General features: G+C 39.3%; 1 protein-coding gene across 1 annotated transcript in view; it reads left to right on the plus strand.

The window, feature by feature from the left end:
• The first annotated feature begins 2,030 nt into the window (after positions 1-2,030).
• Positions 2,031-12,243, plus strand: part of LOC121950132 (anoctamin-1-like) — a 34,471-nt gene continuing 24,258 nt past the window's right edge. Inside the window, exons 1-3 of the mRNA XM_042496052.1 lie at positions 2,031-2,470; positions 9,000-9,392; positions 11,919-12,017. Of these exons, the coding sequence (XP_042351986.1) occupies positions 2,366-2,470; positions 9,000-9,392; positions 11,919-12,017 (597 nt within the window). The 5' untranslated portion in view covers positions 2,031-2,365. The remainder of the gene's footprint in view (positions 2,471-8,999; positions 9,393-11,918; positions 12,018-12,243) is intronic.

Genomic DNA, 12,243 nt, shown 5'->3' on the forward strand with positions numbered 1-12,243 from the left:
TTCACTTCAAGCTTCATGTTTTGGTCACTTTTTAATATACTTGAGGAAAAATGTCACGGGTTTCCTGGGCTCCACTTTAAAAGCTCACACTAACTGCAATGAAGTAAATTACTTAAATTCTATTTAGTCTATTTCCAGAGTTTTATGTATCACAGCAGTAAAAGAGAGTGCCCCTTCATCCCCAGAAATCTCTCCCGGTTAATGTCTTAGTCAACCTATTTATATTTGTCTATTCATCTAATAATTTATATAGATCGAATACAAAATGTTTCTGCTCAAATGAAACAGCTTTAGATTCATTTTATGGTAAGGAATATCCAACTTGACCTGGATGCTTTTTCTTTTATTTCACTGTCCTGGATCTAGACCAAAAGTTGATGTGCACAGCTGACAAAAGACAAAAATGACATGCATGCAAAAATAACTAGATTTAGGGCTGGGCGATATGAGCTGAAAATTATATATTGCAGTATTTTTAGGATAAATCTCCTCGAAGGCACTTCATTGATGCTAGAACTGGGAGACAGAAATTTAATTAATTAATCAGTAGCTATGTGCTAACATCATAGCTGAACAGTTTCAATGTGATCCGAACATGTCCCATAACTTCAGAGTATTGAAAAGTCAAAAAAGCCAAAAAAAAATTGTTAAAATGATATGGTTGAAATAATTTCCAAGATTCACAAGATATCTTTAACTAATGAAAGTTTTTGCTTCAGTCCATATTTGTTGGCAGATTCCCTTAAAAGTGTAAATTTTCAGTGGTGTCTCTAAGGTCATTGCTCTGCAGTTCTCTGCACACAAGGAAGAGACACATCTGGAATAAAGGGGCGGTCTCTATAAAACATTATGAAATACTGGACGGGCTATATACCAACGCATCACAGTGCAAACCGGGGAGCTTTGTCTTAAATAATGAAACAATTTCATTATAATCCAATGTCTCTGTCAGCTCCTTTTCAAATAAAATGATGGATAAACTGTTCAATCAGCCAGTGAGCAGAGTTGCCCTGTTGTTTGTTTTGATCCAGGTAACAGTGAAAAAAAAAGCGCTCAACTATGCGGCTTGTTAACAGAAGAGTAATGTCTGACGAGAAATTAAGATTTGCTGTTAAGTCATGTAAAATTTTTGCTGGATGTGTCAGCTCTAGATTAAGGTGGTACAGACACATCAGAGCACACCCATTGCTAGTTCCAGTGCATTTTTACATGAATTCAAAAATGATTTCTCAAAAACAATTTACATATACACATATATTACATATATAAACGAAAATAAACAATATAGCATAATATGAAACGATAGACGTTTTTATTGTTAGACGACATATTTCGTCATATCGCACATTCCTACTCCCCATCCACTGCCCACCCTTGGCGCCCTAATGCTGCGTTTCATGCAAACACGACAGGCTCCGTGCAGCCGCCTTCTCAAGGGACCGCCCGTGCATGTACGTACGGATATATGGATGCAGCAGGTGTCATCCGGCAGCGTATAATAACACCGCGCCAGCTTCTGTGCAGTTATGTTCTCACCTGACTGCATGTCACTGGTTTGGTAAGCAGTGGGGTGCAGTAGGTGGGGATGGTCTGGCCAGTGTAGCTCTGCCTCGCATCTTTGTGTCGTCATGTTTGATGCGCTCTGCAGGTTGTCCATTACAGCAGAAGATTCACTCGTCATTAATGTTTTCTACACCTGCCACTGCTCTGTTCACTGAGGGTCATCAGAGCTGAGCATTAATTCATTCAGTCTGCAACCTGATATCTTGTAGCACACACACACACACACACACACACACACACACACACACACCTACATACACACACATATGCCTGCGTTGACTGATGACAGTGTTGTTGGGGAATGTTTTCAGTTTGTGGGCCATGTTGTCATTTCTCCTACATGTAATACATCACATGTGCAGAGATTAGCAGCCTCTGGCGGAAAGAGAAACACAGAGATGTTGGGTGTGTATTGGGGCGGCCGATCTTGTAGTGATTACAGTTGAGTTGTGACTGAGAGAGTGAGGGAGGGCACCTTGTGTTCATCATAGTTTTATCGTTGTCTAAGTTTAGATCTTGGCTCACAGACGGCTTCTCAAGTAACAAGGCTGCAGGCTCGCTCCAGCCACTGCACACTGAGACAGACGCACAGCTCCACACACGGCTTTAAAGGCAGATGAGCAAAGCCACAGAATAGTGGCAAGTCACAAAAAAACAAGAGGAGAGGCAGGAAAAGGCTGTTACCGCCAGATGTTATCACATAACATCTCAAACAGGAGACACAGACGGAGTCAGAGCACAAAGTGGACTATTCTGTTTGGGAATCAGTTTATCTCTGCTTTCTATTTGCCGGGACTGGACAATGACAGAGGAAGCAGAAGTGGCAGTCGACCTCTCTGAGACCTCTGAGTCTGAGCAACAGGCTCCACATTTTCTACAGGATGTCATCTTTCACGGCAAGTTTAAGGTGAGTGTCTCCACAAAACATGCCAAGCATATAGACCGCCAGTAATGTCAAAAGAGGAATAAGACAAAAAGACACTGAATTAAGTCTCTTCAGGTAGACATGTAGAAAGTATGTACTGTCTAAAGGGATTTTATACAGGTAGCATGATTGTGATTTGGGATATCACAAAAAATCAGAGTGATCAACATATGTAGGTTATCTTCAGTTATGAGTTAACAAATTCTTTGCATTTTTAAATAAATTAGAAAAAATTGAGAACTTTTTGGACCTCCAAAACATCACTAATCTTCTGTTGTGTCAGCCAAAATAAACTCAAGATGTTAGGCCACATAGATTTATAAACTCCAGAAACCTATTTTGGAATCGTAGGGGAGATCCCAAAGTTTCCCAAGATAAGAAAAAGTATAATGCCCCCCCCCCCCCCAAAAAAAAAGCAACCTCAAAACATGAATTCTTCTGTTTAAATATTTCACCAGACACGTTTACATTTTTTAGATTTGACCGACTCAAGTTCATGATTACAACACAGACGATACAATAAGAACAAAACAATGGCACCAAGCAAGCATGAAGTGTAACATAAATGAGCAAAGATTAATATTCCTCCAGACAGCACCCCATTATCTAGCTGACTGTTCTTGTTTATCACGACCAAAGCTTTTCGATCATCATCTGTATTCATGTCAAAATGCCACGATAGCATTTAGCTTTAGTATTCCTACTGCGTTTTTACTCACAAATAGGGATGTTATGATCGGATTGGAAGGAATCAGTATTGCACCTGATCAGCGTATTTTTTTAATTGATTAGGATCAGTTATTTTGAGCGTGGCCCTGTTTGTTCCTTTGTTTATATCCGCTGTCACACAGGTGTTGAAGCAGAGAGCACGATTTGCTGCAGATCATCAGGTTCCTTTGTAATGCTGCTTCTGCATTATGTAGAAAGTAGACACAATTTATTAGTTAAATGTTAAAGTTAAACTATATCACTACTTTAAAGTGGAATTGTGATTTATTACTCATTTTTAAAGTGTTCTGTACTTTTATTACAATGCTGCAGTGGATTTGAAAGCAATTTCTGATGACGCAGTTTAGTCACGACATCATTTGTATCGTATTTGATACATGACTTTCTGTGACCTTCATGCCATCCACAAAAACAAAACATATTGATACTTATACTTCACTATGAATATTAGATGGATTGAAGCAACTCATAACTACCCAATATTTTCTAGCTTAGGATATAGTAAAATCGAGTTGTAATGTGATACTTCTGATATGTAATCATGAGAAACCCAGGGGACCGCTGACGATATGGCTGACATTACTGTGTTTAAGAGGCCCCTTTTTGTTTAGCTAGTGTGAATTTATATCATGCTATCATACGAAACTCAGCAATCTAAGGCATCTATTGGCACCAATCATGCCATGATAGCTTGAAGTGAGGGGAGGATTTGGGCAAAAGCATGCAGTTTGCAGTATAAATATGTTGTTTTTGCGTATTCTAAACATGGTGTATTTGAGTATTCCTGCTCACTGGGGTCCCTAAACATTCTTGAAATCCAATAAAAATAGTTGTGAATGAAAAGCTGAGATTCTTGCAAACTCAATGAGCCCCAATTTTATTTATGCATGATGATGTAAGCTCCTTAAGATAACTCTTTTATTGTAGTGACACCATTTATTTAAACTTGACCTCATTGTATAAAATGACCTCTAGTGACCTCAAGGATAACCAAAACCCAATGAAACTTTACTACCACCAGAGACTTTGGACATTCAGAGGATGGATGACATTCCTGGTCTTCTGTGGGAAATATAATATCCATCTTTGCCTGAATAAGGACAGAATTTTTTTTTTTTTTTCCAACGGCAATGCACTAAGAAGGTGGTAAATAGTTTGGGGGTAAAAAAAGACAAAAACCAGTTGAAGTGTTCCAGTTGCAAGGAAAACATGTACATATTTGTTTCTAAAAAAAATGTAATCTATCACATGTTGTAATTGCCTGATGTATCATATATGATACAAAATGATCTCCATATATACATATTATCTTTTCTTTTTTTTTCTTTAGCATTTTGTCAAAAGGCCCATTAGCACTTTAATTAAAACAAGAAGAAATAAAAAGAAATTTCTGGATGGTTTTCATCATTTAGGCTACAGGGTTAATTTGTTTACTTTGTTAATTTGTTGAAAAAAAAAAAGAAATGATGCACTAAATGGCTTTGAGTGCCATTTCTAAAGACATACTTGACTTTGTTTACTCTATGTTGTTGAAAGATGTGGCACTAAGTGGAATCATGAGCCATATAAAGATATTTTTAGTTTGTTTACTTTATTATTTTGTAAAAATAAAATAAAACCTTTTAGGGAACTGTTTAAATTCAGACATCTAGGACTTCATTGCAGAGCGATAAAACTGTCAAGCTTATACACTGGATTAATTTCAACAGAAGTGGAAGTGTGCAACGTGCAGCTGTATTATCCATGTAAATACAAGAATTGGATCGGGACTCGATGTCCGCAGATACTCAATATCAAATGACTCAGATGGGGGCAAAAAAATGATCAGGACATTCTTATTCACAAACACGGAGTTGTAAACATAAAATTGTATTATACTGGTTACGCTGGACAGTGTTGATGATCTGTCACCTCAATCCAAGAGAATGATCAGAGGAAAGTTCGTGGTGCTTATTGACAAGAGAACTCACAGTGCACTTAACTGATGACTGATGACTCTTCTCTGGTGGTCCGGGCAGCAGAGAGCTCATTAAAGAGGAGCTGCTTCAGAAGAGAAAGAAAGGAAGGGACATGTGGCTTCTTTCATCAAACACTAAAACACAGATTTCATCTTAATCTGTTTGTATGAACAAAATAAAAGCCCTTAGTGGATTTATGTAGAGTTTCTTATTTCCTAAATATTAGTAAACTAGACCATCTTCAGCAGGTAAATGGACCAGTTATAGTGAGATGGTTTAAGTTTCAGAGTTTTTTTCTAACATCTCAGGACTTTTTGTCCATGTAGGGGTCAACTGAAACTGTTTTTTCAGGGTCAATACCGATAATGATTATTAGTAGTTAATGAGAGCGATAACCGATATTTGGAACCGATATGCATTTAAAAAAATCTAAAGTCTTTCCGTCAATGTTTAGAATTTAAAATACATCAAACTCCAAAACAAAACTTTGTTTGTATGCTTTTAGCAAATGTTTAATCAAAATGTTTAACATCATTTACAACAACTTCCCAGCAACTTTATTTGCAAAGTCAGGTGAAAATTTAAATAAAAAAATTAAGAAATAAAAATAGCTCCCTGAGGTTTTACAAAGGTGAAGTTCCTCCCATGCTAACATTTTCTTTGCACTTTATAATTAATTAATTTTATTGGCAATCATCAAAACAAAATACCAATACAGATAATCGGCAAAATGGCAGATATTGGCTCCAATAATTGGCCAGGCTGATAATCTGTCGGCCCTTAATTTCTTCAGCAGTTGACAAGGTCTCATTCTTTAGCTGTCCTGGAGTCTGATGAAAATTCCTCTTTGTGTGCAGAAAAATGCAGCTTGAGTTGAGACTGTTTTGTTAGTTTTTCATCACATCTCCAGTATGGTTTGTTCTCTCATCTGGTCTGTTGACTTATTTGACGTTGGATGATTGCGCATGGCATAATCTTAAGTCCCTATTCTTGGCACCCTGGAATACACAGACAGATGGTTTTGAGTTGTTAAATACCTGAGTGTGGTGTCCTCATAGTGGAAGGCTCTCCAGTGCTGCAGGTGTGTGCACAGTCTCTCCATGATCACTGTCCTCTTCTAATGTCCTGTACTGTCCCTGACAGCTGACAGATGTTTCTGTGGTTGCTAATTTTAAATAACACTGCTATTTTAACTTCTAAACATGATACACAGGCCCAACACCCTACTGCTTAATTACACACCTTTCCAAACATCTCGGTCAGGGTTGAACGAAAAGATGGCATGAAATGTCTTTTTCAGATTGTGAGATTATTATCTTATTCTTTCATGTAATTGTTACTGTTTTTGTTTAGATAGGTCTATTTAACGTTTAACTTCCTTTGTTTTTATGTAATGTATTGAAATGATTTTAGTATTGCCAATAGAATAATAACAGAAATAAAAACCATGGTGATACAGTTTACTAGGGTATTAAGAAAAAAATGAAGGTATATTTTTCAATACTTTAAAATACAGGTGCTCCTCTTTCTGTTAAACTCATTGTATGTAGTGCACAGCATGCACCGTCAGAGCTCAGTCTCTCTCACATTATACCCCAATGAGATTTCAGGAAGGTATGAAAGTATTTAATATTACATATTTCCCAAGCCTACTCAGAAGGTTTGTCTGGAGGCCTTGAGAATTTAGCAGAGCTAATGAAGGTAACTCTCAGTATCATGGCCATGTAGTCACGATGAGACCAGTACACTGATTTATTATTGCACTTGAGGTTATTCACAAAAGACTCATTAAAAAAACAAATAAAGTTGAAATTGAACAACCTAGGTACGGGAATGAATGTTGGCATTGTAAGTTTCTGCAAACCCCAGAAATGTTACATTTTTACATTTTATTATGTAGAAGATACGTCAAATATTAATAGTTAAACAACGCTGTGGCTAATGTAGGGTAAGGTGTAGGCACAAAACAACTTTTGTCAGCTGAGAAGTCAAAAACAATGCAGTTTGGAGTGGCAGCCGTATTTATTTCCCACCTGTAGCTTTAGTCTGAAAATCAAACGTATGAAATGTGTATTACAGTAAATTTATTTGGCACATTGAAAAGCCAAAAACATCTACAGTGTGATCTCTCACAAATTGTATGGGGTTGAGTACGGACACTGGCTGCAGAGAACACATCAAGCTTTTCAGCTTTTATGGACTGAACATTAATTCTGTACAGCTGACAGTGATGTTTATCATTCTAACCTGCACTAAAAATGAGAAGCCGCCATGTTATGATGGTCGTTTAGATTTGTTAGGGTCAGAGTTTAGGTCAAGAACACTCAGCTTGCTTTTCATGGGGCCCACTTTTGCAAAATGACAGGAGGCCAGGGGCCAGTTCAGCAGCCCCACACGTTTCTAGGATTTTAGGACATTTCTAGGATTTCAGGATGTTTCTTGGATTTTAAGATGTAATTTTAGGACACTTTTCAGATTTAAGGACATTTCAAGTATTTTGGGACATTTCTAGGATTTTAGGATGTTTTGTGGGGAGATTGTCAGATTTTAGGACATATCGATTATTTAAGGACGCTCACAGATTTTAGGATGTTTCTAGGATTTTATGCCATTTCTCAAACTTTTGGATATTTTTGTGATTTGGGGACATTTGCAGAATATTAGGATGTTTGTAGGTTATTAGGACGTTTCTAGAATTTTAGGATGTTTCCAGCATTTTAGGACATTTCTAGGATTTTAGGACCATAGGGGCTTAGCTAGGATCTCTATCAGGGGTTGTGGGGGATCCTCAACTGGCACTTTTTTGATAAATGAGCTCTATTTTAATGCTATTTTAATGGCATCTTATGTATACTAAAAGTACGCCTCCCAGTGTGAATCACTTAATTTTTTTAGTGAATTAGAAAATGGCTGAAGGGCCCTTGGCAGCCTATCAGGGGTCAAATGTTGCCCACGAGTCATGAGGTGAGTATTACTAGTTAAGGTAAGCCACAAACTGGATCTAACATGGAGCCAGCTTTTGGTATTCAACCCTAACCCATGACTAGTAAACTGATCTTCAAGTGTAAAATGGGTGGAGTTCCTCTTCAAATATTGGTGCGTGCTCTCTGTGTAGTTTGATCTAGACACCTTCCCTCAGATCTGTAGCCAGACGTTATAAGTAGACTTCATAAGGAGAAACACTGTAGGCTCGGGTCGTGACACAGCTCATAATTCACACACTATTTGTGTCTCATGTACAATTTACTAGGAAGTGCCACAGTAGGCACAGCAGCTGCCGCCCCTACCATGGCACCCAATTTTTATTCACCAGGTCTCAGTGCCATCCAGATTCCCCAAATGTGTTGGAAATTCATAAAGCTGCTTTCACACAAGCAGATCTCTCCATGGCAGCATGTGCCTTTGTTGATGTCCCAGCATTGGTTGCCATGTGCTTTTGTTGCCTAAACATAACCATGAGCAGTGTCATCCCTCCATGTGCTTGTGATGACATCACAGTAGCGGCATCCCATAATGTAAAGAGCAGACGCAGAAGGACACATAGAGCGTAATATGAAGACACAGAAATCCACTGCAAAGTGGCAATATGTGACGACTTGGGATGGAAACGTATTGGTGAGCTCTGCATTGCACTTTTAGTATACATAAGGTGCCACACTGCATAAAACATCCTAAAATCCTAGAACTGTCCTACAATCCCGGAAACGTCATCAAATCTGATCTAAATCCTGCATCCATGAAACATGAGAGAAACCAAAACTGCTCACATAACCAAACACTTCTCCCTCTTTCCTCCCTGTCTGTCCCCACGTACATGCTGTCAGCTGCTGAAGGCTCTAACCCCAGAGGAGAACACCCACTGCCAGCACGGCCTCTACTTCCAGGACGGTCAGCGGCGTGTTGACTATGTCCTCACCTACCCTGTAAAGAAGCCGTCCGGGGGCCGCTCCAGCCGACAGTCAACGCACCTGCTCACTGAAAATGCTGTTGCACGCAGCCTTCGTCGTGGTCCCCACAGCCGTGACGAACATCATCGACATCACCAAGCACAAAGGACGAGAGACTCATCATCGCTGCCGTCATCGCCAGTGGTCGACGTGGAGCTGGGCTCTCTGGGAGAGACGTGCAATGGTCAAGAGGATCACAAGATGTTCAGGAGGGAGGAGTTTGAGGGGAAACTGAGAGACATGGGGCTAGAGCTGGAGAAAGATGAAGACGTGAGTTTACATCTCTTTCCGTTTATTCATTCCAGACAACCTCAACTCCACCTAAAATGTATTTCTGATAGTGTCAGTAACTGACTACACAAACATGTTTCTAAAATATAACACATTTTGTCAAGTCAAAATACCAAAGTAGGAAATACTCTTGAAAAGTAACTCCACACAGGATTTTAGGAGGAGGAAGAAAAACAGAAAAGCAGCTGCCTTTAGGGCCTGAAATCTCTTTGACCCTTAGGTGTTTTATGGTCTATACATAGAGTGGTGCATGAATGAAAAACTGGAAGTGACTTTCTTTCAGCACTCCTGGTTCCCTTATCTTGAAGTCAATGGGTTTTTTGAATAGGTTTTTGGTTAGAAGCCTGAAATAAGGTATAAACCTCCACTCTGTAGGTGGAGACGTTTATATACCTTCACTCTTTTTAGGCCTGTGAACATTTTAATTGTGTTGTTCTAGAAAGGCCATGATTTTGGGTTGTTTTACTGCATCTAGTGTTGTAAAAATTGCTTATAACTTATCAATGCATGTTGATTCTGAATATTTTAAACAGTTTTGAAACTGATTTTCCACATTTTTGATACGCCGGTACCAGGGACAGACACACCGATTTTTTGGGGGGGGGTGACATGCAGCAAAGGGCTGAAAGCGGAATCGAACCTGTGGCCGCTGCAGCGAGGACATGGCCTCTATACATGGGGCGCCTACCATACAATGGACGCCCCGACCATTCAGTTTTTTACACGTGTAATGCACACTGATGGCGCTGTGGATAGATTGAGTTGACAAACAGCTGCTGTGATAAATGGTAATCATAGCAGATGTGGAAAAACTGCATGGTCATTTCACAGAGGTCCCTTGGCCTTTGACCTCAACATATCTGAATGAAAAGGTTCTGTGGGTACCCATGAGTCCCCCCTTTATAGACATGCCCCCATTCTGCCAGTCCCATGCAGCTTTTTGCTGTAATTTGATTCCCAAAAAAGACAATCTGATAAGAATTGCTTTACCTTTTCAATATCGAATTCATAACTGTTTTTTGATGCAAATAATAGAATTGAAAACGTGATGGTTGACAGTCTCAGGCTGTGACATGCACTGACATAGCTTGCTGCTTCTATGGTGCTGACCTTTTCTCCATGTATGTTGCATTTTAATGTATGTAGAGTATATCAAAATCTTAGCGTCTACATGTAATTTTTGTAAAGAACATTGTTCTAATATCTTGATATGTGCTATAGTGTAGCAGGAAATGTTGCTCTGTCTCTGCCTCTCTCTGTGGACAGAGCTGACACTGCCTGTCTCCTGTTGGCAGCCGGGTCTGCCTGTGTCGGCCAGTTTGGATGGCAAGGCTGTGATCACGGAGTCGGATTGGATGATGTCTGTCCTGAGGCCTTGTGCTGTTAGAGGACATGAGCCTTAGGACCAGCTGGCTGAGGGGACTCCTCTCTATGTTCTCCTCTTTGCAATGGAGAGCTTTGTAATAGTATCCTAATTAAAAGAGGAAATTGGCCTGGTTCAGCTCAGCATCCGCAGTTGGGGGTTTTCCTGTGGACTCAGAGAATACTCTTGCATATTTCAGAGTGTAGAACTTAAATTGGTGGTCATTTCGAAATGTCTTCAACAATTTAAGAGGCGGCCAATTTTTGCAAAACTATTTGCAGAGTTGCAGCTTAGATATATCTGTGTATCAGCCTTGTAAAAGCGTAAACTGATAATCTGCCTATGTATAAGATGTCCTGATGCCAGAATATAAATAGAAAATAAGGCGCTCCACAGCAGTGACTGGAAATGGCTGACCTAAGGTGGCAAGTGCCTCGTGGAAGGGGAAATAAAAGCATACATACCGCTCGTTTCACTTTTAGTGTATCAACAAAAATCTGTCCTACAGTCTGCCGTGTATTAAGTTACTGCTCTGCTCTGCTGATATGGTGGTAAATGAAATGAAGTCATCCGAGGGCAGCAGGACACACATGTTGACAAATCTGCAGCTGCTGATTTGAGAAGTGCTGTATGAGCGTGTTGTGCCATTATATTTGGCTGTTCACTATATTTACTCTTATTAAATTATATGCCGATGACACCATGGTACTACCGAATAACCACACACACCTCTACTGTACACACTCAAGACTGCTGAACTATTCACTGTTTATGGAGATTATCAGGGCACATTAATAAGTCACATTGCATCAAAACTTCTTTTCCATTTAGTTTTTTCGCACTTTTTCCAGCCTTTCATGTGTGTTTCATCCCGATGTCATTCAGAAGTTGTCAAGTACCACCGCTTTTGCAGTGCTTTTGGTGTAAGAGCCCGGGGCTCAGTGGGTTGTCCACAGTGTACTTGTGCGCTAGTACTTGGTGTATTTCTGCTTGTCCCACCTGGAATGTAATCAGATTTTTTACATGCAATGTTTTATTAGTTTTTTAGTTTGTTTTTTCATTTCTGTTTTGCATTCCTGATGACATCAAATCAAATGTAAGTTTTATACAGCTGAGCTGTATTTTTTTTGTGTGTCTTATAGTCCAAGATTGCAGGGGTGGGCTTTGTGAAGATTCATGCTCCCTGGAATATTCTGTGTCGAGAGGCAGAGTTCATGAAGCTGAAGATGCCCACCAAGAGGGTAAAACTCACTGTCTTTCTGTCTGAGTAAAGAATGAACAAGCCACTTCTCTTTTAACACTATCCAAGTAAAGCAAATTTTCCAGTTCTTTAACTCAAATAAATTTGACTCTGCAACTTTCGCTTGTATTGTAATAATTGAGCAGAAGTATTTATACTTTGACTCAAGTAGAAGAGTTATGTACTTTGTCCACCACTGGGAATAGTTAATGAAAATTATTTGAAGA

This window comes from Plectropomus leopardus, chromosome 11 (genome assembly GCF_008729295.1).
Source record: "Plectropomus leopardus isolate mb chromosome 11, YSFRI_Pleo_2.0, whole genome shotgun sequence".
In the NCBI taxonomy this organism is placed as follows: Eukaryota; Metazoa; Chordata; class Actinopteri; order Perciformes; family Serranidae; genus Plectropomus; species Plectropomus leopardus.